Source organism: Passer montanus, unplaced genomic scaffold, assembly GCF_014805655.1.
Source record: "Passer montanus isolate IOZ18808 unplaced genomic scaffold, ASM1480565v1 scaffold7, whole genome shotgun sequence".
NCBI lineage: Eukaryota > Metazoa > Chordata > Aves > Passeriformes > Passeridae > Passer > Passer montanus.
The window spans coordinates 7,366,068-7,393,621 of NW_024372147.1; the positions used below are offsets into that span (position 1 = coordinate 7,366,068).

Sequence of the window (27,554 nt, forward strand, 5' to 3'; positions counted from 1 at the left end):
GTGACACAGAAACACAAGAGGTTTCAATTGTGCTTCTAGGGGAAGCCAGTGGTGCAAGGGGGGACTCCTCTCCCTGATGGATTTGAGGGTTGATTATTTGAGGGGTGATGATGGACTGAAAGTTGATTATGCGAGAGATGGTGACGGAGTGGAAATCTATGGTGTTATTTCATTCTGTAGAGAAAATGGAGGGGAGGAGGAGGAATGTGTTTGGAGGGTTTTCATTCTTCATTCTGTCTGTTTCGTTTTTTAGAGGTTGTAGTTAATAAAGTTTGTTTCCTTTATTCCTAAGTTGGAGCCTGCTTTGCTCTGTTCCTGATCACATCTCACAGAAGCCACTAGAGAAAGTGTATTTTCATGCAGGCACTGGCACTGTGCCAGAGTCAAACCATGACAGGTAGGTTTCACAGAATTCAAAATAAAAACAAAAGTAGTTTACACATTTTTAAGTCTAGAAAGCATGCAAAATTATTCTAAAAGATGGACTTTCTGGAATTCCTCAAAATCTACGCTTTAACTTAAAAACAAATCATATAAATTATTTGGAGACAATTGGTGGTGCCCAATGTTCCATTTTGATCCCAGTTGACACAGAGAACCACAGAGGGAACGGAATGGTATCTTTAAGACATCAGTTTTCCAGGAATTTTGCTTTTAGCTAGCTGCAGAGATTTCAAAGTTTATCCTTTCTTTTTTCATCTTCTTTTTTTATTTTATTCCTTTCTTTAAAATAAGCATGATTTTTAAAAGTTTATTTCCTAAAAAAAAGGAACCTATGAAGACGACAAGTAAGAAAAATCTCTCAAGATGAGTGGCAAAATCATAACACATCAAAATTAGAAGGCAGTTGAATCAATTTTACCTATTTGGCCCAGATCATTAATCAAAAATTAATTTTTCCAGTACTGTGAGGCCCATTTCAGAGTTTTGCAATTTCCTTTTTACAGGCACGGATAATCCCCAGGAAGCTTCTGCCGAACACATGCTTATTCCAGAAGCTGCAGCAGTTAAATAACAAGCTAAGACAGCTGGGTTCAATTTAGGTTGCGGATTACTCATACACGCAAAAAGATAACCACTGTAAGGCTGGTGAAAGCCACAACTGCTGCCATTACTGAACCCCATTGCTATATCCAGCTTTTTTTCTGTTTAGAACATTAAGGAAATAGTTCTGAAAGACTACTGTTTTCCAGTGGAGAAAAAACCATTATTTCCTAAACAATTCTTTATGAAAAATAATTAGTATTCTTAACACCCATTTTAATCTCTCTTAAGGAGATTAAAAGCATAGAAATTTGACATTCTCAACTCTTGTAGAGTACGCCTTGTCTATATTTTACTCTGTAACTGATTGTTATCTCCCATCTAAAATCTTTGCACATGGGGAATAGACTTTGTGAAGGAACAATTGTTATAGACAATGGTATAGGTTTTTTTCTTATTTAGCTTAAAAATGCATTCTGGTAGGAAGTGGGTTTACTCGACACATCCCAAGCTCTATAATCGTCATGTATTCTATCAAGTAAAATAGATGCCTCCAAATCTATGTACTTCCATTTTCTGGGTCTCCCAATTGCAATGCCTATTTTGCCCTTTCCTATGAGAAATCTCAAGTGGTTATACATTGGCTTGCACAAAAGCAGCAGAAAATTCACTGCCGTATTTTCAATGGGATATTTGAAAAAAATCTTTATTCAAAGTACAAGTCCTCAAGTTTGCTATGAGTCCATCAACTTTTTACGACAATCTCCTGATTTCTGATCTTTACGAGACTTTTCTTTCACCATCTGAATACAGTAAGCAAGATACAAGATTTGGCTGAAACAGCGTATGGTAAAATATGTTCATTGATTACTCATATTTGACTCCAAATATTTTCCACATGTCTGTCTTCACTAGACATTATAATTTATTGAGGGTCCACTTTAGTGTGTATTCCTCATCCTGTCACAGGTAACTCCTCAGAATATTTTGACATGGGTGAAATGGGAAAAGTACCAATACTGTTGCAAGACTATCCAACTGCTTTACTGCAGTTGAGTTTATTACCAGAAGATATTTACAAATGCTGGACTGACTGAATAAAACTATTGCCTTGCTAAAGCAACAGTTCTGCACAAAAATGTGGCTCCCGTAACTTGATCAAAGCCTACATGATTGCACCTTTTCTTATATGGACAGAACATTTTTGTGACATCTTGAGCTTCTTCTTTAACTTTTTACATCTTCACTGCTTACTCATCCTTTACCTTTTCATGCAATTATGATAGCAACTTTTGGAATATCTCATTTATAAATCTATCTCCATGCTTGCACACTGGTAAGTTATATTCAATGCATCAATTAATAAGCCAGTACCCTAAGAATCACAGTACAGAGTCCATGACAAGTTAGAATGTCACTTTAGTGCAGCTGCAGTTTGCAAAGTTTCCATAAATTCAGAAATAGAAACAAATAGTCTTTCTTGTATTAATTGGTTTCTGGGTCTGAATCTGAGAATCATTTAAATTACAGGACAATAATAATTTTTATCACAAATTCTTACTTTTCATGTTTAAATTCTAGTAGCAGTTCCCTGGAAACTGATTTTAACAGCATCTGCATAACAGAAGCTTTTCAACACAGGAACATGCTCTTTCAGACAGAAAGTAGTATATTCTTAACATAAATAACCACTTAAATCACATCACAGAAAGCTAACAAGTAAGCCTTCAAAGGCAAGCAATTCACTTCTATTTAAATATTGTACTTCCCCAATGCATACTAGCATTACAGCTATCAAAAGTTCATCTGTTAAAACTTGATGAAAAGAACTTCTACAAGATCTGAAAGCTTTTGAAACATTATTCACCACCTATAAGTAGCTGCAAGAAGGGCCACTGCTCTATCATTGCTCATGGCTGCAATGGAAATAATCCTGGGAGAAATAAATGTTTTCTGCACACAGGTAACTCGCTGACTATTGGTTAATTAGTTGTATTACAGTAGCAGATTCTCAAATTTTTTGATCTTTCACAGTAGTCATATTGGAATTGTGATCTGTGGCTGAAGCATCATTTTCTAGTAGATTAGGAACAGGAGAAATTACTCAAGTGAATGGCAAGAGCCACCAGATTTAAAAGGACATTGTTAAGGTTGTCACTGAAACAATGAGGCTGGAAAAAACCTCTGAGATCATTGTCCAATCTCTAATTGAACACCACTATGTCAACTTGATCATGACACTGAATGTGACATTCAGTCTTTCCTTAAACATCTCCAGGGATAGTGACTCCACCACCTCCCTGAGCAGCCCATTCCAATGTCTGATCACTCTTTCTGTGAAGAATTTTTTCCTGATGCCCTACCTAAACTTCCCCTGGTGGACCTTAGAACTACATTCTTTCATCTTGTCACTAATTGCCTGGAAAAACAGGCTGACCCCCACTCAGGCAGTAGTTAGAGAGATAAGATCACTGCTGAGTCTCCTTTTCTCCAGGCTGAACAACTCCAGCTCCCTCACCCACTCCTCACAGGACCTGTGCTCCAAACCAGCTCCATTTCTCTTCGCTGGATACACTCCTGTATCTCAGTGCCCATCCTGAATTGAGGAACCCAAAACTGAACAAAGGATTCGAAATGTGGCCTCACCAGTGCCAAGCACAGAGGGACAATCCCTGCCCTGCTCCTGCTGGCCACACAATGGCTGATGCAGGCCAGGATGCCATTGGCCTTCTTGGCCACCTGGGCACTGCTGGCTCATGTTCAGCCACTGCCACCAGCACCCTCTGGTCCTTTTCTGCTGGGCCACTTTCCAGTCACTCTGCCCCCAGCCTGGGGTTGTTGTAGCCAAAGACCAGAACTCAGCACTTGGCCTTGCTGAACGTCACGGTGCTGGTCTCCAGCCTAAACAAATGCCCTTGCAGAGCCTTCCAGCCCTCCAGTAAATCAACAATTCTGCCCAGCTTGGTGCGATCCATGAATGTATTGAGGGCACTCTTGCTCCCCTCACCCAGCTCACCAGTGGAGATATTAATCAGGACTGGGCCCAACACTGATCCCAAGGAAATGCCACCAGCGCCTGGATGCCAACTGAATACAAACTGAATTCACCACACTCTCTAGGTCTGGCCATCCAGCCTGGCCATCTTAACTAAATGAAGGCTGCACCTGTCCTTTTCCAGGATAGTGCTATAGGAGATGGTGTCAAAGACATTGCTGAAGTCCAGGCAGACAATGTCCACAGCCTCTTCCTCATCATCATTACAGTACTGCTATGTCATAAGATGCTGTGTTTGCAGAAACAAGTGTTATTTCAAAAGGTATGCAATCATAATGCAGTCTGTACCAAGCTGGAGAAAAACACATATTGCAAAAAATTTCCATATACAAGCTTCTTGCAGGAAACAAGATTTAAACAATAAATATTTAAACACTATCCAAACCTGTTGTTCTCTTTCCACACCTATTATGTGCTTTCTTTTAATTAAGAGCCAAAGTCTTCTAAGCAGCCTTTGAATACTTTAAGGAAATACTGAAGATGCCTTAAAAAACTGTTTTACAAAGAAAGTAAGATAAATGAACTGCAGAAGGGATACAAAGTTTATAAATACCTACAACAATATCTGGTTTGAGTTCACATTTGTTAAACAGATTTTTTAACTGTCAAAGGGCAGTGCTCATAAAGCACAAAGAAAATGGCTTAAAAATCCTGTTAGAGTTAAATTTCAATAATGATCTTTAAGTTTAGTTGATCAAGAATTCAGGTTTTTGTTACTGAATACTGTATCAGCTTTTGGTAACAAAGATGCTTCTAAATATTTAAAAATGGGTCTCACCAAGGTACGTGAAAGTTTAGGAAGGGCAAAACACTGACAACAACTATTTCATTGTTTTCACTTTCTACCTATGTAGCATTATAGCTTAAAAAAAAATGGACAAAAGGACTTATTCCAGATGCCCTGGCTTCTTAAGAGTTGTCCTTAGCATTTTACAAAGACTGTATGAAATGGATGAACTGTTTCTAAACAAATGGATAAATACAGGCCATGACAATACTGCTACAGCATAAGCCCTGCACAGCCAGCCCAGGATCAACTGAGACCCCAGCCTGTGATTGTGGAACATTACATAACCTACAGATAAGCCATATACAGCTTATCATACCCTGTGACTAAATACAATCTTAACATCCTCTCAGACAAATCAAGAGAATAAAAGTAGCTTGTACTGCTTTGTGAGCTGACAATATATCAGTTCAGGAGGGTAGGGGACAAGGCTGCCCAACAATGGCTCATAAGCCAGAATTTCTCTGATCAGGAAACTTCCTGCACGCAATCTGCTGTCCATGCCTCCCGGGACACTGCATTATATAACCACTGTAATACTCTTAAATCAACTGGAAAAGGCCAGGCAGGGGTGAAGTGTGTCTCCTGTGCCCCCCTTCTCCCTCAGTGCTTGTAACTGATAGCAACTGAAATTTGTGAAGTGGGGGCCTGAACTGGTGCTGTGCTGAAGTCACTCAGCAGCCCCCCACCGCTGGGCAATGCAGCGTCACTCCCCAGCCATCAGCCCTGCTCCTGCCACCTCACCTCACACCAAACACAGCCAAAACGGTGCTCGCAGCACAGGACACAGGACATAAATCTCATACAGCCACAGACATTGCAGGCACCAAAGGTGCCATCTTTAAAACTTTCCTAACAACGTTGATGTGCTGCTCAACACTATAAAAATAGACCAATGTTGATCCTCAAGAAAAGAGTTTAAAAGATTTCAGTATAGTTGCTGTAACTCCTAGCAGGACAGAACATGTTAATTAGGCTATTGACACAGCCTCAACAGCAGATCTGACTGTCTGGAGATGAGGATGATGACAAACTCTACAGCAGAAATATGGTTTAAGAACAGCTCATCAGGAATTGAATGACTTGTGCCTCTTAGGAAAATAATGGCAATTTTTTTTCTGTTGTCAGCATCCTGGCATGAGACAGCCACAAAGAGTACAATCTTTTTTTGAAGGGATGAACAGAATGAATCAGCTCTGATCCAATAACAATGGCTCCTTCCTATCTTCTATCTCTGCATCATGTAAACCGTCAGTAAACTCGGACAGGGAGCCTACAGATCCAAGATTAACCTAAACCATCTTCCACCTTTAGTGACGGATGTTCCTCATTTAATCACCCAACAGTCAGCCACAACAGTAATCACCATTTAAGCAGGAGTCAGAGCCAAGGTTTCTAGCTGAGACTGTAATAAGTCTGTTTGGAGGCATATAAAAATTAATTAACCACTCAATACTGAAAAAGTGATGTTTTCACTTCAAAATATAATCTTGAATGTGGTGTTCATCCATTTATAGCCAGAAATGCAAAGAGAGGCAAAGTATTGCAGAGAACTCCTTCTACTTTAGTGACACCTTGCTGGAACCAGTTTATCTGCAAATTCCCAAATGCTTCTGCTTCCAAGCAGGTCAAGGGATAGCAACGATAAGGACCTGTAGATGTTCTCTCTTGTATCCTGAAAATTCCATGTCTGAACATCAAAGTGTTATCAACTTTCTCTGCCTTTGCAAGAGTGTGAGGTTTGAATGGAAAATAATATTGAACAACTCACTTACACTGACCATATCACTGCTTCCCTCAGGGAGCCCCAATTCACACAGCTGTTCAATGCAACACCCACTCCTGTAGTCAGCTCCATTCTGTTGCAACATTATTTTGTCTAGATAGACTTCTCAAAAAGTCTGACTTTTCTTCTCTTAGCATATGATGTTTCCTGCTAATCAGTACGTTTTCACTGCCTCCTCATTACTAGTGTCAGATGAGTTTAAAGGAAAGATGGAACAGAGAAATACAAGACAGCAGTTCCTTGAGTGTCCTTCTTTTAGTGGACACACAGCACACTCTATTCTGGAAACCACAGATTTGATTGGAGTGCCAGAACAGGCATCACTGTTCCAATGTCACTGATGTCTGCACAACCAAGAAGAAAGGAAAAAAACAGTGGAAGACTCAATTTTCAAATCAGCAGTGTTCTGGGGAAGCCTAGAAGAAATGTGATCTTGAAATGTCCCACAGACATAATGATGAAAGTTTCAGGTCAGTATTGGCTTTTCTGCTGAATATCTTTTGTGGTGATTGCTCAATTGCCAAAACTCAAAATAAAAAGCTCATATGTTTACAGTCTTGTCCATAAAACCAACAAATCAATGTACTTTATTTTACTGTCTCTCTGAAAACTCCTGTAACAAATGTGGTAACCTTTTTTAGTGTTCCTCTACCTTTGGACTGCAATAAATCAGAGCTCATTTAAATTTTACTTCACTGATAATTCCTCTACTTGGTATAGCAACTACCTAAATCTCAAGTATGCACACTGAGAATTAGGTATTTTGAATATGACTGAAATGTCAAATGGCATTTTCTATAAATAGTTCAATTACAAAGTCATTATTTTTTTATGCTGTTGAACATTTTAACTGTATTTAACTGTATTTAATTCTATTTAATTAGATATGCCATTCCTACAAAACGCAGTAATCCTGAATCTCTTATCCAGATCTACTTTCCTCAGATTTCCTCTGAAGATTTTTGCTCTGCATAGTGGAGCCTTGAACAATTCCTTTGACATTGCTTGATTCTGCAGAGTACTCAAAGGAAGTTTACAGTAATTTACCAAATTAAGTTGGATTGGGCCTGTTGCAAAGTAAAACATGCAGTACAACAGTCACCATGGCTTTGCTGTGCTGTGGCACTTTGATAATGAGCATCACTGACTGTCTCAAAGGCTGGTATGTGTCAGAACTTGAGCCACCATCACGTCACAAAGGCACTCTTATCACACAAAACAAGACTGTTACTGAAAGACTAATTGTTACCAGTATAATTTGGACTGTACAGTTAAAATTATTTGTCTATTACCACACATTACTCATTTCTTAATTAATTGTTTAGTACCATTTCCTAAAGTAACTTGTGTGAATGTAAGATTAAGGGGATTATTGTGGTGTGTCAGAAGTTCCTATAAAAACTGCATCTCTGTTTTGAAATGCATCAGCATTTTTCCTCCCTCAAAACAACTCCTAAAAAAAAGCATTTTTTAATCCCAGCATTTGTCTTTAGAATGTTTGTGTTGCCCTTTTAGTCAGCTTAGAACGGAAACACAAATCTTAAAGAGGTCTCTTTTTTTTGTTCCTATGAAAAAGCCATTATTTACATGAAAGGGTTTACTCTTTTTTAGTACAATTAAATCCCCAGTTCTCATATTTGTACAACTAGAGAGCTTCCCCATGAGGTGCTGAGAAGAAGGATAATAAATATTGTTATTTGGTTTAAAATGTCAACAAGGGTTCATTTACCAGCCTTGTCCACTAATCATCACTGTTGTGCTCATCATTAACCTGGTTTGTCTCCTGACAAGTGTTTTCTAGAGTGATACTCCATGCAGCCTTCTCCTTCTTTTCTCCCAACAGTGATTCTGCTGCTACTGGCATCCCTAAGGGTGAGGGGGTCTCTCACTTGGACATCTGATGCAAAACTGATGGCAGCGGCATGAAAATTCAGGCAAAGCTCCAGATGATACGGTCCTCTCTGCCAATGTGGAAAGACAGACAGAATTTTTCAGTAGGTAAGCTTCTTTTCTCTTACAATACTATACCCCTACTAGCTCACAAGTAGGCTGTATCACTGGAGGTATTCTTGCTTTCAGAGCCTTTCACTTATCAATTACCTCTTCTACTCTAAGAAACTGAAGTTGCTTAAGAAAGAAGAGCAGAAAATTGGTGAAACACTGGCTTACAAACTGCTTCAAACACAAACAGAAACGCCTTCTCCCAAATGAAATTCTTGTACAGACTTTATTCTACATCCTGTACATCTCACTGATAAATGTTGCAGTTTACCAATAATTGTCGAAAATTTTGTGATAATTTGTATTTCTTAGCAAAACTACTCCATTCCACAGATGGTATTAAAGCATTAATCCTGTATCAAGTAATTAGTTACTAGCAAGAACCATCTCTACAAGGCATATTAGCCAATGGCTCCACCAGAAAAAGAAACAGGAATAAGGAACTTAACAGTCAACTTGTATTTCACACAGACATAAAAAAACATACTTAATCTCTTGTACATATCTGTGCTTCAAATATATCTCAAGATAAACAAGGCTTTAACTACTGTTCAATTATCACTTAGTAGTGAAAGATGTCATAAACCTTTCAATTTAACTTATCTTTTCCATCAGAACCACAGACAGTTCTTCCTATTACAATCATAATAGCCAGCATCATTACTGGATACATTATTTCATGTCCTCACCAAATTTTGAAAGTTGGATTTTGAATATTCTTTAACATGTCTGAAGTAGCTTAAGAACCACTTACTGGAGAATTCAAGTTCAAAGAAAATCAATGTGCAGAACCTGAGTTAGAAAAATAATTTTATTTTCTTTCCCCAATTACATAAAACCAAAGTCCTATTATACATTATAATAAATAAATAATAGAAATTAGGATACTAAGAACTTAAAACATCCGTATGCCTTCTGTATTTGGAATTAATTAAGCTAGAGAAAGTGCCGATACATAAATCTTTAATATGCCACAAGCTTCTACTTACTTCATTCTTGCATCTGTGTCCTTAAATCAAAACCTTAAACCTAAATGAAAAATCTGAATGCATAATGGAATGTTTCAGAAAGACATTAATTTCGTTAACTGCACAGTACCTGGTCCTGCATCTTCCAAGAACCTGAAGATGTGTGTTGATCCCCATGACACAGGCTGACACTACAGCTCTCAGCAGCCTCCTGCAGCCTGGTCTCATAACTCATTATTGCTCCAGGCTCTTTGGCCAGCATGTGTAAAACTATGTGACCACACTTATCCTTCCTTTTTCACACCCACCATTCAGGCAGATCTACACTGCATACTCGCCCTAACACAGATAAGTGTTGGCTGGGAACTGACTTGACTCTTGATCTCCAGACCTCTGCCCAAAGAAGCCATTCACATAGAAGCAGCAAAGCAATTTCTTCTTCTACAGTTCATTTTACTTGTAAGAGCTTCATAATGGATTTAATTCCAGCATGTTTTAAATACAGCAATCACAGTTATTTATCAGTGCCACATACTAATATTTCCATACTGGTACACTGACCCTTTGTTTGCTAGAGCCTCTCTTTCCCTCTGTAACTGAACAAGACCCTACAGGCAGAGCATCTGCAGCAGTGCAGAAAAAAAAATAATGCAATACTTTTGTTTTTATAAAACTACTTCATTGGGGTCAAGATATCACCCAGGACAGGTGAGTCATCTCTGAAGTGTTAGACATAGGAAAACAATTCACAGCGTAGAACTAGAAGAGGTGAGATTTAATGCAAACTTCATAAAGGACTCAAGAAAACTTTATTCAACAGTGTTAAGAACTGGCAAAAGAAGTTTCACACTCTGTTGTGAATATAAATAGTTAAAACATGTTATATAATGGAGAGGATGTGGTGTACAGCACTTAATGAAAGCATTAATTATACATGATTAATATACTGTCTCTCACAGTAGCCTGCTGGACAAAATGTCCAGCACACAGCTAGGAAAGTCTATAACATGTTGGGTGAGAAATTGACTGATGGGTAGTAAATGATGTCACATCAGGCTGGCAGACAGTCACCAGCAGGCTTCATGGGGCTCACTTCTAGGGCCAGTGCTCTTTGATGTTTTTATTTTAAATTATCTGCACACAGAAACTGAAAGTATGCTAAGTACTTTGCTGATGTTACCAAAAGAGGAAAAGCTGTGAACTTCCTCAGAGTGGAGAGGCCTTACAGAGAGATATGGATAAAACTAGAGAGGTGGGCAATCATCAGCTACATGAAATTGAACAAGAGCAAGTGGTGGATTTCCTTCCTGCGATGGAATAATCCAGCTTACATGTAAAACTGGGTGACAAGAGCCTGGAAAGCAGCCTCATGGAAAAACAAGAGGGAGTTTGGATTGATGGCAAATTGAATATGAGCCAGCAGTGCTCTGCCAGCCAGGAAGGCAACAGGGGTGTTCTGGGGTCCCTCAGGCAAGTATTGCCAGCTGGGCAAGAGAAATGATTGTCCCTCTTTGTGCTGGTGTAGCCTCACCTCAAGTTCTGTGTGCAGTTCTGGGAGCTCAGTTCAAGGAGTGTGTCCAAAGGAAGGTGACCAAGGGGGTGAAAGATCTTCAGAGAAAGACTTACAAAGAGCAGCTGATGTCACTTAATGGGAAGGTCATTATCCCAATGCCAACACTGGGAAGAAAAGGCCACATATTACACTTAGTCTATGGAGGAATTCACTTTGATTGCGAAATGTCTGTGATTTTTAAACTTTGAAATCCTGCAATTTTATTTACTATTTTCATAAAAGCTTCAGAACTTGGAGGCAAACAGTTTACCTGAAAATATCTACATCTTGGAGTTCTAAACTAAACATTTAGCCCCCACACTTCTTGAAAGGTTTGGAATCATGAACACACAAAGTTTCAAATCAAGAACAATGCAAACTCAGTCTGGTGTACTTTTTAAATCATGCTTTTAATTCAGCATCTCAGTATCATAATGGCCTACATCAAGATTTTTAAATGTTCACAGCTGATTACACCACATATGTAAAAATAGTACTGCTTGTCTCATTAAACTACTATGATTTTCTACTTGGATATAAATCATAAAATATTAATTATCACTTCAGAAGGCACGTTCATCCCTTGATTTGAATGCTTAAGCTCAAGATTGCTACAAAAAGCTTGATGATCCCTTTTCTACTAGTATCCACACCCTTTTGTTTATGTTTGCAGCACACATATATACAACTGATGCACCATTTTCATATATTCTTCTCGGGTCAGATGGTAACAATAGCTACTCATTTTCTCTGACATACCACTTCATCGCCTAAAGAGGAGCTTCAGATTACTAGGGGTAGGGTGTCCATAGCTAAATATCTCCTCTTCTGATAATAAATAATATGAAAATTACCTATCACCTTTGTCTGAGTATTACATTCACATCCCCAATGGCTGGGACTGCTTGATAGATAATCATATACAGATATGTGAATAGGGATGCTTCATAATAATTTCACTGCTAGTTCCACAAGGACAAGTAAAGCAGAAGAACATGAAATGAAAAATGCTTGCATGTCTACAGGGAGACTCTAACTGGATTCAAGAATTTCAAATTCATCTCCAAATGCAGAAAAGCAAAGACTGACTCACAGGTCCTTCCAGAGAGAATGAATACATTAAATTAGCAGGAAAAATTCAGGTTATGTGGGCAGAAGAAATGCTATAAACCCAAATACATTTGTAGTGTAAAAAAAGCAAGAAAAAGTAATGTATTTATATGGCTCCTAAGATCTTCAGAGTGCTTGAGAGAGGGTAAGGACCAGAAGAGAGGAAGAGCAATTGCCACATACACATCACCCCAAAAGCAGACAAATTCTAAGACACCTGAACACACACAGAGCTGGGTTAGTCTCAGGGGGACAGCTACTTTTCATGATGTCAGTCAAGAAATCAAAATATAAAACTGTGCATACCATATTATAGTGTGTATACATATATATATATGTGTGTGTGTGTGTGTGTCTGTATATATGTTCAGTCTGAAGGAAGTGTATCAAGGAAATGTCTGTCACCATCTAGTTTTGTCCTCACAGCAGCAAGGACACAGGTAGAGGGCAGGGTGTATATGCAGGATTCCAATGGGATACACCAATCTTTACAGTTACTTGCAGCATCAGCTATAGCAGTCTGAGGGCAAAGCCATCTCTGTGTTGTTATTTAGACAGACGATCTTGGACCTTGCTGCTCGCAGCTCTGTTGAACAATCCACCAAAAAAATACCATAGAGATTATTCAGGTTATGGTTTACTCCCTGGACAATTCTGTGTTACTGATTAGTTCACGTTAAAAGACGAAGATCACTTCTAACACTGCTCAGTGATGTCATTAGGTCTTATGGGAAGTAAAGTTGTAACAGCCCTAGAAACACAAGTAAACAGAAGGAACAGAGCTCTCACAAAGGCTGTTTGCATAAGTACAGATAAGCATTATTTGCGCAGCATGACAGTAAAGTACACCAATGGTGACATTTGCCTTAGGAAGATTTAAAGGGAAAAAAGACAAATATTCACTTTACATGACTGCTCTCTGTAACAAAGAGGGCTTTCTGAAAACTTCAAAAGTCCATGCAGCCTTGGAAGTTTTGCCATGCACATGCCCCTACCAAGCGAGAGTGCAGAGATCACAATGACTCTACAGAACCTGACAGACACATAACAATATGAGGAAAGCTATGATTAAATAGGGGGTACACTAACCAGTTTAAATATAGACTGGCTCTCACCCACATATATTAGCAAATATATACCATAATGAGAAACTGTATTTATTACAATTTATCAAGCTTTTGTGTGAACTTCGGGAAGTGTAGCTGAACAGCCCAAATTTAAAAAGATGATAAATTATGATCAATTCATTATCTGTGCTGAAAATTTATTTTTCTGAATACACTCTCTTCATTTAAATCTTCAACTCTTCAAAGAAATTAAATAAAAGACCTTAAAAGTAACATAAATATACATCTTTCTCCTACCACATACCAAAAAAAAGTTGAGGTGCCAATAAAGCATTTGAAGGTGACCAAAATTCATGGCACATGGTTCTGATGAAGTACATTGCTTTACTGGAAGTATTTGGAAAGCCTCCAGAAGCCAGGAGGCTTACCATATTCTTTACTCTTCAGAGGGATGCAGAATGCAGGGTCTTCCCACACTCACCTGAAATATTTCAGTTTCTACAATAAGCTTCACCTATTGAGTGTAGATTAAATTGATCACATCTCCCAGTCCCACTGATTACCTGATCAACAGGAAAACCAAAGTTTTCATGTCAAGGAGAAATCACAGGGCTATCTTTGTCTGCAAAGTGAGGTTTTAAAACAATGTATTTCAAACCACTGACAACAAACAGGTACGGCAGTACCATCAATCACTAGCACTGCATACTGGGGTAAATTAGCAAGTCAGAAGTACACAGCATGTATCTTCAGCAAGACCAGCATCAGTCAACATCATACACCACTCTAGTCATTGGGTTCTGGCTGCATGAGATCAATGGCTCAGATCAGAAAATACAAAGAAATACAAAGCAAAAAAAAGCAGAATAAATAGACATTTGCCTTCAGGGCCACATTTACAATAGCCACCCTCTCTGGCATACCCAGAGATCATGAATTCACAGTTTCCTCATGAGTTTACAGCTACTTTTCCACTGTCACAACTTTTGCACACTGGCGATACAAAAGTGATGCAAAGCAGGGAGAGGAATTCCGAGCAAAGCTTGCACTGCCATTGCAGATCCCTCGGTTACTACAATTATCTACTGCCTAGCTTATGTCTGGGTGCAGAATGAAAGTGGTGAAAGACCCTTCACTTCTTAGTGAAGGCCAACTACAGCAGACATCAAACTCATGATGGAGCACAGAAGCTGTTCCTCACCAGGTTTGCATTTTTCAAACCTTGCAGATGTGAACAATCAGTGCTGCAGCAGGGTATCCAGCACCTCAGATTTCCTGAAGATGACACTCCTAGATGGCAAATCAGCAGTGCTACCAAGACCACCAGAGATCACAGGGAGTTTTTCAGGAGTTCCTTCCTGGTCTCTTTAAAGTCCCGTGTTTTCTGTGCCTCAGAAAATACAATCTAGTTCTTTAAAATGAGATGAAGATAAAGAAACCTGCCCTGCCACATCTTTTAATTATTACAACCCTCTTGGTCCATCAATTCACATGATTTCTTTTCTGTGTGGATGAAGTTACTTTTCTTCTTGCATCTACCCACCCCCTTGCTTGCAAAGGAAGTTAGTAGTAGACAATCAATTTAATAAATTTAAAACTCAAGTCAACCCATCAGCTGAACAGAGAGCTCTTCAAAGCTGTCTGAAAAAAAACCAACTAAATATTCACATGACATAGAAAAACGCGTCTGGAACTGGAATGTTTTCTGCAATTTTCACAAGCCATTTGCACTGTGTGACTTTCCAATATAGATACTGCCTCAGAAGTTCAGGTCAGCTGCTACATCACTCTGCCTGAAAGACAGCAAGACAGAGAGGCACAATCACACACTGTCAAAGATCTGGAACATATTTTAAACTGGAACAGCTCTCAAAGGAGGTAAACTTTAAGAGACAAAATGACTCAGAGGAATTACTGATGGTTCTTGCAGTGCCTGTCATTCGTCTGCTGTAATGTGTTGTTTCTCCCTCAAACCTCTGAAGTCTTATAACCATGTAGTTATAACAAAACCCTACGTTTTGCTCTTGCATTACTAATTTTAAAACACCAGGATTCTGTAACGTCTCCTTAATGTTTGGGATTATATTCTGCTAAACCACTGTTATTATTAATAATAATAATTTTAAAAATCTTGGTTAAAAATTATTTCTGAATGCTTAAGATAAATGAGCAAAAACACCCAGATCAGCAGAATTTAGTCTGCAGAATGTTTTCTGCTGCTGAGTAAAGGCATATACCACATGCATTAGTGAATGTCTCATACTAAGAATAAGGTCACCTCCTTTGTACATTTGTATAAAGTCTCCTTTGGAAACAAAATACTGGGAATTCTTGTAAATCTTGATAATGCACTGCTTGCTTGCAAAACTTGTGATAATACATAAATGCTTTCTACTTTCCTTAACCAATTTATACATACTTTAAAATATTACATTAAAGAATTAAGATCTACACTACATTGTTTTATAATTTAAGAGCAATAGTTAATGCCAGGACTCTTGCTGTTTAAAAACAAATAAGGTATCAAAACAAACCCAACCAGCCTGCTAACCAAATACATTATTTCAGTAGAGCAAAGGACTCACAATAATAGAAACAATAAATTAATTGCTTAAGTTTCAGCTCTGTGATCACCCTGACCTGCTGCAGAGGAAACGAGGCCCACAAAACCTATCAGAAATTCCTCAGATATCAAAGGATTGCACAGAAAAAGAGCAAAAAATTCACTTTTTATGCCCTCCTGGTCACTTTGCAGCAGAGATGTGAGAAAAGGGATGGTTGCAGAAGAGGGCACTGCAGAGCTTTTCTTGTTGGCTCAGGCAGGTTGTGGCAGAAAACCAAATAGCTGTAAACATACTTTAATTTGTCTTTTCCCCCTGCCACTTCCACTCTTCCCTGGGATTTTCTGTCAGACTTAGGTTCCTCTGTGATATGATAGGACAGAATTCCTATACCTTTCTCTCAAGTCTTCCCTGTAGCTTAGCACAGGACCAGAAATTACTAGTACTTTCTTCTTCAATGTATAGGAAGTAACTTCAAAGGCAAGACCAAAAGCAAAAACAGGGCAACAGCATTTTAAAGCACTCTCATCTCTCACCTGGGAATACTAAGGAGCAAGTTGGCATTATCTTGTCCACGCTTATTAATGATTCTAAACCCTCAATATTTCACATGTTAAACCTATAACCACAAACCCAATCCCTTTCAAGGGACATACCAGGCATCTGATAACTTCTGATAGTGATACTGCCATGGTGTGCTGTGGCATCATGACTACATTCATGGCGTTGCAATAGAGACTAGGGGGAAAAAATTCACATTCTCTTCCATTAAGTCCTCAGCGTAGTGTTAATAAAATTACTAAAACACAGCATACAAAGACAACACCTCATCCCACTCTCCCCACTTACTTTAGCTCTCTGCTACCTGCTCCATCACATGCTTCAAAGGACTTCTAAGAGCCCTAAATTTCTAATCCTGAGCCTTCTGGCTCAGCCATCCACAAGGCTGTCACTTATACTCCTGATCTGGTCTTTATTCTTTAACAAACAGCTCATTTGACACCCACGGCTTCTCCCTCAGCTACTTAATTTACCTTCTCAACTTTAATTTTACTGCAAGAAAATTAATATAGCATTTAAAGGAAATGCAATTTACTGTAATAATACTTTCCAAAGGTTTTAAAGAAATATCAGGAGGAAATCAAGGAAAAAAAAGTCTACAGCAGTCAATCTGTTTGTAGATCAAGAAGTTCCCCTGAGCACACATGTAGTTAATCTGCAAACAGAAATGAGAAAAATATGGAACTAGAATAGGCTGCTTTATTGCAGCTTCATTAAATTTTCAAATCTCTCTTGCTCCAATGTACTGTGGAAGAAAAGAGAGAAAGAGTCTTTTACAAGGAGCAATATACAATAGCACCATGTCTGTATGTCTCTAGAGAAGTTTTCAAATCTGCTCAGGAAGACTGCCTGCATTTTATAAAAGTTGCTAGAAATCTCATATAGCTGTTTTCAATACATAATTTGGGAAGTGGTCTTGTTCTTAAGATGGGGGTAAATCAATTATCCTACCAGCTCAAAAGAAATAAGTGGTAGGTCAGCCCTTGGGTGTCATGTAAATTTTCTCCTACAGTCTGGCAGACATTTTCAAATAGAAGTCCATCCACACTTCAATTTGTTTTTATCTCAAGAACTTATTTTTATTACTAGAATAGATTCTGCAGTGGAACCAGCAAACCCCAGTCAGAAGCTTAACCCAAGCATGCTCATCTCCTTTCTTGGCTCATACATTCAGGCTGTGCATCAAGAAACAAGACAGCCAAGCCCCACCTCCTGCCCTTGAGACTCTCGAGACCTCAAGAGCCACAAACTGCCCACATGTCCAGAGACTTATGTTCTTCTGACAAACGAGATCATATTTGGTTTAGTCACTTAAGACATGCACTGAACAGCACAGAGCAGGATAGCTCCTTTTCTGCAGACATACTGAAACTCATCTCAAGAGTCTGCAGCAGTGCTTTCTCATGTTAAAGTACAAGGGTCTTCCCCCTCCTTATGGTTATGGAGAAGGAAGACACACTGGGACAATCTTGTCTTTCATCCCAAAAAGCTACACATCTGCATAGCCAGTACGTGTTACTGCATTCTGCCTTTGCAGCCCGGCTGGGTACTTTGAGTCGCTGAGAGCACCTCGGGCCCCAGCCCAGCACGGCACTGCAGGGAGCGCCAGGAACACGCTAGCCCAGAGCTCAGCTTCTGCCTGGGAGCGTTTTGAGCTTCACCGGACTGCCTGAATGAGTCACCGATTTGATGCAGGGACTTGGCTGATCAAAACCTAGCAGAACCTTTGGCAGTCAGCGCTGGGGAAACTTTCCACACACAAAATATAAAGGATCTGTCAGTCTACTCAGAACAGCAAACTCTCCCTAGGGAAAGAAAAAAGCACTAAGTCATGGAAACCTTCTTTTTCAGTGGCTGTCCAGCAGGTCTTGTTAGAAGACTATCCTGAAATCAGAGCAGCAGAGGAGTATTATTGCCTTTTCCTTTCTCCCTGTGAGACAGGAAATCTGCAACACCTGGGGTTGTCATCTTAGAAACAATGTTGGCTTTTTCCCTTGTTAGTCACATTTGATTCCACCTATACTGACAGACGCCATTAAATTCATGCTTACCTCGTCAACCTGTTGGTGATACTTAAACTGTATGTGTTTTGGGAACAGTTGTCTTTGCTCCTGGGCTGGAACAATACACATTATCACTGTGTCCAGATCTGGAATCCTGGAACTAGCAGGCTAACAAAGCAGGAAACAGCAAGTGCTAGCTTCCTTCATGAACGTCTGCCTCTAGTCAGTCACCCACCCATACATACCAGAGCAGACAGTTTACCTCTGCTCAGTTTTCAAGGATCCCTGGTGTGGACCTCTCCAGTCTTTCATCCTCACTCATCTTCCTTTCTAGTATTTTACTCCTGCCCAAGTCTACTGTTAAATAAAAAAAACCAGGATACTTTCCAGAAGCTTTTGTAGAGCTTTTGTTATTCTATTTCAAGTGTTACAGTTTTTTGGCCATAAAAGTGCAGCCTTCCAAAAACATGCCAGTTCAGGCCTTTTAAAATTCACAGGTCCAAAATCACCCTGACTTACATATTTTGAATGACAATATTATAAAACAAAATATTATAAAATAAAAATTTATTTATCTTTTGATATTTTATGTGTTTTGATGTTTTATATATTTTTGGCTCTTATTCTCTCTAGCAAGAAAATCCCACTCCTACCATGCAAAGCTTAATTTTCATTCCTATATGGCTTTTTTTGCAGTAGCTTACATAGGTGAAACAATACAGAAAGATACTAATAGAGGAAAAAAATACTTTTCTGCATTGAAAAGCTAAAGATTTATATGATTTACCTAAGCTTTTACCATTTACCTAAGGCAATTACACCTTCCCATGCTTCAAAAATTCATATTTTACCTATTTATAGTTGTGGCAGTCTAGAAGAAAGGTATGTTATGTTTACTACTTGCAACAGTCATATCCACTTCTGACAGTGGTGAATTTGCCTTATATTTGGCAATATGTTTTTCAGCAATTTTGTGAGGAAGGAAGATTCCCTGCCAGAATACTATGTGCATATTTAAAACCCAAATCTAGACTGCAAATAATAACACAAGATCTAACCACTCTTCCTGAAAGACGAACTTCCATTTTTTAATACTAGTGAAAGGCTCCTTGGATGATGGAGCCTAGCCAGTAAATATGGACTTGTGGTTATCCTGCACATCAAGGCACATTTTCACATTCAAACATTTGGATTACTAAAAATTCAAACATTCTGATTTGCATTTGGTTGGAACATTCTTCATGCCTCAGCTCTGTTTTAAAAGTTCTTAATTCCTTTCATAACAGTAGAAAATAAAACCAAATTCCATCCATTCCTGACCAGTGCAAGAAATGGAATGAAGCAACCAGCAATTTTAGCTAACTGTGTTTGGATGACAAAGATAATGTTCCCAGAGGGAAAAAAATAATATGGTGAATTAATAGAGAAAAATACACTAGCCTGTCACCTCTAATGCCTTAGCCAGTTCTATGCAAACACCTTCACTGCAGCGGAAGGATAGGTCTTAGTTTGATGCCCTCAACTCCCTTCACAAAAAAAAAACAAACAAAACAAAACAAAAAAAACCCAAAACAAAACAAAAAAAAACCCAACAAACAGTTAAGCTGAAAAGCTGTTCTAAAGCTGTTCTTCTACATGCAAAAAGAAACCCATCCATTGCAGAGTTATACTTGTAAAATTGCAGCATTTCCAATTCAGCCTTTAGATTACGACACCATAACTTTCCAAGGCAGACAAGCTCTAAGTGACTCATCTAGAAAGGCAAACACCATTTATTTTTGACATTTATACCTTATGAATTATTAATTGGTTTTCTGCATCGAGATTGATTTTGCATGAAAAGGAATTTCTGGCACAGACCTTAAAGCTGAAAAGTGTACAGATTGGAAAGGAACTCAGCAATAATATCTATCTAAGTGTTGCTTAAAAGAGCAAATCCTGTTAGTCTACTGAAAGTCATAAAAGACTAAGTGAACATTTGCAGGAAAAATTTCTTTCTAGAGGAAAAATACCCCCAGTTTTTATCTCTAATGAAACTTGTTCTTCTTCCACCCTGTTTCACTGTAGTTGCACTCTTTCCCAAAGACAAAGAACAAAAGTGATGTCTAGTACTTAATGGCACTTTAAATTGAAAGACAAACAGTATCTCTAGTGTTTCTGTACAACATTCACTGAATTTCATAACCCAAAGATGAAAAACAAGCTCTGTATCAAAACGTTTAGATAAACTCTTTTCACATGTAAAGACCTTTTGCAGCCAATAGAAACTGGAAATTAGGCAATGAAAAAGAGCAATAATTGAGGTATAAATAATACAAGTTATTAAAACCATCAAACTGAAATCCACAAAAAATATGATGGAGGCAGAGTGCAACACAAACATTTTGCACAGTGCAAAGTGTTCTGCTGCCATAGAATTTTGAAGGAAAAAGCAGGGAAAGCCAGTATTTTTTCTATATTTTAGAATTTCTGCTTACAAAGGATTCAGCATAGCAACCCCTTTTGACAGTGGTAACAAATCCAAGGAACACAAGACCAAAACACAGCCTGATGAAAATCACATAAATGCTGACAAGGATCCCAGCTAGTGGCACCTATCTACTCTGAAACAGATATGCATTCAATTCTCCAGCCCTCCTCCAGTAAGAGGTGCAATAGCTAAATGAGTGGTTGAACTTCTTGTTCTTTCAGAAGGTCCTCTGGCATCACACCAAACCACAAGGTTATACTGCTGCTGCCTCAGCAGCACCTTTGCTGGGATCAAATAACACTCCCTTTCTGTGGAGAAATGATGACGGGCAAGGAAGGTGAGCATAAACTCCTGCACTCAGTGTGAATCATATGATGCTGTAACAACTACATCAGTCCCATTTCAGGCTACAGAATAAAAAAAAATTGAAATATGTTTATTTATAAAGATATGTCCTCCATCACAGGCACAAGAACATAATCACTATTATATCAAGTGCAATTACATACCCAAAAATCATTCTGTACATGTCCATCACAGTGATTTCCATCTATAGACAAACTGAAAATATGCTGAACTTCAAACAACCACTTCTAATTTTCAATTTTCTACCATGCAGGTCTGTAGAGCTTCCATAAAGGGGAAATCTTATGAAAAATGTAAGCACAGTAAGTAGCAATTTCTCTCTTTTTTGACCACTTTGGGAGGGGAAAAAAACCAATAAATTTTAACTCCTAGCACTTCTATGACAGATTGGATGGATTCCTGAGATGTGCTATAACCTCAGATTATAAAAACGCTACTATTTTGTCTCCAAGATTAAGTGCAGGATTAGATAAGCACTGAAGGCAAGGTAATTGTGCTTTGGCAAACATCATTGCAATAACACCACGCTGTAGCTCAGTTTTCTTTCATCTGATTATCTGCATATCCTTAAGAAAGAATAAGCACCACCATTGTCCATCAGGGGCTACTGCCTGAGAAGAGAATCAGAGTCACAGAAGTTTCTGGAAAGCAGCAGAAGGAAGACATTTTAGTTCTAAGAAAAGAGGTTTGGAGGATGTTTTGGCTGTCCCTGAACATACCACAGACTTTCATTGGTAAGAGGGCCACGAGTCTGCTTCATCAGGGCACTTACCACTGAATGCTGTCCATACAGTTTCTCTTCACATGTCCTCACAGAGTGGTAGCAGCTCCGTGGGGCCCACAAAGCAGATTTTCAACTCCATCCCTCTTGCTGAGCTTTTAAAAGCCAAAGACTTCAGCGGTATACTGCTAGGTCATGAGAGGCAATGTTCAAGCTCCTCAAGCCTCCATTCCTTCAAGAAGTACATCAGACCAACCCAGTACCTCCCTTCCACTTGTAATTAGGAGCTACGTAAAAGTACAGAATTTTCTGCGCACTAACCTCTGCAAAATCTTCTTCAATTAAAACTGATTATGCTGCTCCAGCCCTTTTATGCAGCATGTTAGTCATGAGGACACATTTAAAACTCAAAGACAGTTTTGCATGAGTGACCAAGAGTGTCCAGTTCTTCCTTGCTACGTAATAATTCCAGTTACAATGGAAGTCAAGATATGAAACAAAAATCTGGTGCATGCTGTGTTTTGAACACAGCATTCATAGGTATTCTTTGCCTCCAGACATAACTGGGAGAAACACAGAGATGGGTGTCATTTAGTGCGCCAACTTTTATATACATATATTAAAATGGAAAGTGTGTCTGTCAGCTGGAAAGTTACTACAGTAATAGATGTTTGAGAAATCCTGAAAAAAAAAAAAAGCCATGATCTTTTTAGTACAAAAAGCAGCAATTCCTCCAATCAGATTTAGAAACACGGTTTAAAACTGGCACAGACTGTTTAAGCCATCAACAACTCAAAAGGGTTACACAGTATCCAACTAAAGAGCAATTTAGATTAAAGTCAATTTTTCACCCTTTCAATTATGTAATATCAATAAAAGGACGCATGGGAACGATGCCAAATCTGAATAATGTATCTGGCAATCAGCTAGAGTGCACAAACAGAAGGAATTTCCCTACCTGCTGTGGAAATAATCCCCTCTGCAGCTAAGTATTGTTTTCTAAAAACAGTCTTTATTTCCTGATCAAAAAGTAGTGCTCTCTTTCCTTGCTCTCAAAAGGTAGTGCTCCACACTGAGAGAAACCAACAGACTGCCAGTGGTGCATGCCTCTCAGACAGAGGTTTCTAGCAGCCTGTTTGGGCTCTATCCTCAGAGCTACACCATGCAGCAAACAACTCTCCTTCCACCTTCCTCAGACTGCTCGCAATTTTCCCCACCACATGAGAAGGGAGATCATTAAGTTCCACAAAAGCAACACACAAGCATTTGCATTAAGAAAAATAGAACACTGCCCAGCTTTCCAGACCAACTCCCTCAAGTACCTTTACATGTGAGGAAACATGAAGGGAGAAAAGCAGACCCAGTGTGAGTCCAGCTTCAACCAGTCTGCTGGAAAAGACAGGTGATGTCCTATCACTGGAAAAGCAAACACAGCTCCCACACAACACTGCAGACAATCAGGAACATATTATGAATATAGAGTGTGCTAGAGATTAAGGAAAATATAGTTATCAACGGAGAACAGTAAAAATTGGTTAGTTGCAGTTTGTTTAGTAAGTGGACTGTGTCATACATTACAGAGAAAAACATTTTACATACTTCTGGCCAAGGAATTAAAAAAGCATGATGAACCCCAATATTCCCTTTTTCACAAGAGAATCTGTGTAGACATGCTCTGAATTAGCACAGAATCCCTAGGAAGACCACAGAATTTTTTGGACAACAGCATGACTAGGCAGGAGCCCCATTTGCTTCTTATAAACCAGCAGAGTCATTCTCTTACTGTGCCATTCACAGGTTACCTTGTCAAAGACCGTAGCATAGTACTTTCCACCTAAAATGTAGTAATGGCATCTTACAAGCCACTGACAATGATGAGTGGAGTGGAAGTAATTTCTTCAGATGTTCTTCAGATGTTTCTTTCAAACATTTTTCTCTCTATAGGACTGTATAAACTGGTTAATTTGGTCTTGGTGTTGAGACAAGCTTAATCATGAAAGCAGAATACAGTGGTAGAAAATAAAGCATACTACAAGCTTTTGGTTCAAATCACCACATTCATACTGCTATTTAAATGTCAGTCACATTTATTCAGTTGTTTCAAATGGAACATCAGATGTGGCCTGTCCCAGAAATTTTGTTAATCTCTTTCCCTTTAAAATTATTACTTTCTGAAAGCTTACTTTTGACTGTGCCTCACAAGAGCCATATTATGCAATGAATGCAGTCATGTGGAAACAAAGCTCATGCTATTTTAAAGCAACTCTGTTTAAATGCCCCAGACTGTCCAATCTGTATCACCCAAAGTGATTGTGGTAGTTTTATTACTGCACATGAACCTGGAGGAAGCAATATTCTGCTGGTCACACTGGCATAACACTACTGGCAAAGAAGTCCGCTGCCTAAAGAAAAAGGGAACATTTGGTGGCACAGCACTTCGCTGCCCATTTCTGGAAAAACACTCTTTAGATCCTCCTAGCTTCAGGATGTATGACAGATCTGCAGCAGCATGTTAACATTCAAATGGGGTTACTTCTCCTTCTTAGGTACTCTGTGGATATTAGAAGTAAATGAACAACCTAACCTGCTCCACACTGGTCAGTCGAACATCTGTATTAATGCAATTCTGTATTAACGTAGGACTTCCAGACTCATCCTGCTTTTACAAACTCAGGAAGATTTCTCTATACTTTATTTATCTGCTGCACAGAGGTAAACCCATTAGTTTTTCTGAAAGGCAAAAGGGTAAACACTCGAGTCATTCCAGGAGGTGCAAAGTATCCTCCTGCTCTTCAATCTCTCACTGCTGTTGCAGTTAGTCCACGAAAGTTGACAGGCATTAAGTTCTTCAGCACAGCTGCTAAACTGGCAGTACTTCATGCAGGTTAGCTTGACATTTCACAAGTCAGAAAACAAAAAATTAAATAAAATGTTTACATTGTATAAAACAATCCAGATGTGCTCTTGATATGACTTAGGACTCTATTAAAACAGCACCATACAAATAAACATGGATAAGAACCAAATCAATAATTTATAATTTTTAAAAGATTCCTATTTGTCTGGTCTATCTGGAAAGCTCCATTCATGCCAGCAATGTCAACCTGTATTTCACCTGGTGTTTAACCGCTAGTCAAAAGGATTATTCCTGGAGCAAGGTCAGCACAACTATGTCGCGGATTTCTCACTCATAATGCACACAAGCCAATAAGCAGATCACTCTTCAACATACTTGTGAGTCATTCTCATACATGAATGTGTCTTCATAGCCTGCGTGAAAACAAACTGTGAAAGTCAAGGCTGGGGCCAAAAATCCCTGGGTCATCAGATGTCAGGCTGCTAAATCTGGCATCAGAGACTTAAATATTTTTGTTCCAGACAGCTAAAACTCTTCCTTCCTTCTAAATGACAGTACTGCTGACAATTAGTGTGAGAGTGTCATCTGAAGGGCAAAACAGCAGGCACAGACCTTTCGCACCATGCTCCCTCAAAAGAAGATGTTTACCTCTGCTGTTGCAGATGCATTCTCATTAGCTCACAAAAATGGAGAACTGAGATTTCTAGTCCTAAAAAGTGAACTTCATTTTGCCTGCTTCTTAAAGCATGGACTGACACTGAAATTTTTATTTTCAGTACCAGAACTCCTTGCTGTAATGATGATTCCTAGGCTGCTCATAGCACCATAGGCAGCAGGGGAAGAAACAACAAAGTAAGCAGTAGCAGATGGGCACTGCTGGATAGGCTCAGGCAGCCTTACCTGCTCCTTATGCCATCTGTTTTGAGTGCAGCCACTTTCTTGCAAAGCTTATTTTACCAATGATGCAGCACAATGTGGCGTGAAAGGTGAGACACTGTGTTATTCAATGCTTTTGCACTACCATGCAGGACTTGGTGTAAAACCATTGCATTCAGAGTTATAATGTGTACTAGTGTAACTACAAGGTATGGAAAATCAGAATTTGGACAAATATTTGGATTAAGGATCATTTTTAAAGGGAATATTTCCCCATAGTGCTCAAGAGATGAGATGCATGAGAAGGGGGAAATACATGAGTGTTGAAAATATAAACAGCTGAATGTATCTTGCGTGACTGGATCTACAGATTGCTTGCAGTGACCAAGACTCCTAGCTGAAGATGCCTGCAATGGCAAGCAATAGGAAATAACTGGAGATTTTGTATTTGAAACAAAATTTAAAACCAACAAACAACACAAACACCACAAAAACAGACAATAACAAACCTCTAAAAATACAAAAAAAAAATAAAAAAAAAAAAACAAAACAAAACAACCAAAAAAACCACCTGCACTGCACAGGTCTTGGTGTCAGCTCTCTAGATCTAAATCAATTCCTCTGACTTCTATGAAACCATTTTAGATTTAGCCCTGAAGCAGACTAAGTCAGAAACTGTAGCCTTGCAGACTGTAACACACAGATTTTGTATTATGAAACAACTCAACTACTGGTGAAACACTCACCCTGACCTTCCTGCAGTATCACACCATGCCTAAAGCAACAGAACCAAACATCATTACTGGGATTTCAGCTGCGGTCTAGACCCACGAAACAAAAAGGTCATGTTTACTGCTGTTTTCCCAAAGTCAGGCTAAAACAAACAACGCCTATGGAAACACGGCGCACAGACTTCGGCAGGGAAGCTCCGAGCCCACGGCGGGTATTTGCTGCAGCAGCAGCCCCGCGGGTCCCGGCGCGGAGGTCAGGGCAGCCCAGGAGCTCCTCCCGCAGCCCGGGAGCCGCTGCCCGCTGCCGCATCGCGGCCGGAGCCGAGCGCGGGGAGGCGCGGCGGCCCGGCAAGCCGCGGCCCTCCGCAGATGGACACCCTGCAGACCCACCACCCTCCGCGCACATTCGCGCACATCCATACACCCGGCCACACGCGCGGCCCCTGCCACGCTCACTCATCACGCACGACCGGGCAGAGCATCCGCGCAAACCCACTCGAACGGAGACCCGCGCACACCCCGGCATGCCCGCGCACACGCCGGCCGCAGCCGAGCGCGCTCCACGCGCGGGGAGAGCGCTCGGTACCTGCGTGGCTTTGTGGAACTGCTTCTTCAGCCCGGCCACCGACATGGCGAGGGCAGCGCGCAGCAGCCGTGCGGAGCGGAGCGGAACGGAACGGAACGGAACGGAGCCGAGCCGCAGCGCTCGCACACGCGCGCACCGAGCGCTCGTCCGGTGCGGACAACCCCGGCGTGGGCACCCGGCCCCCGCCGCGTCCGTCCCGGTGGCGGGCGTGGATCTCCGTCCTCCCCGCGCTGCGCGGACCTCGGTCTCGCCTCAGCAGCCTTCCCGGCAGGGATCGGGATGCTCGTCCCCGCGGGACGTCATCCGCGGAAATGAATCCGAAAAGAAATTGGCGGAGCAGTAATGGGGGCACGAGAGGAAAGCAGTAGCAGAGGGAATGTCAATGTTGGCCAGTTTTCTGAGAAAAACGTTTCTGGCCACGCCGGCTTATTTGGGCCTGATCGTGCCTCGCTGAAGCACAGTTGGTAGTCAAACCCCGGCTAATTGGGATTCTCTCAACAAGTGCTGTTTTC

The 27,554-nt window shown here is 39.9% G+C and overlaps 1 protein-coding gene across 1 annotated transcript in view; it reads right to left on the bottom strand.

Moving 5' to 3' along the window:
* SH3GL2 (SH3 domain containing GRB2 like 2, endophilin A1) overlaps positions 1 to 27,154 on the bottom strand; it is an 89,555-nt gene extending 62,401 nt beyond the window's left edge. Inside the window, exon 1 of the mRNA XM_039729901.1 lies at positions 27,043 to 27,154. Within this exon, the coding sequence (XP_039585835.1) occupies positions 27,043 to 27,087 (45 nt within the window). The 5' untranslated portion in view covers positions 27,088 to 27,154. The remainder of the gene's footprint in view (positions 1 to 27,042) is intronic.
* Between the last annotated feature and the right edge of the window lie 400 nt (positions 27,155 to 27,554).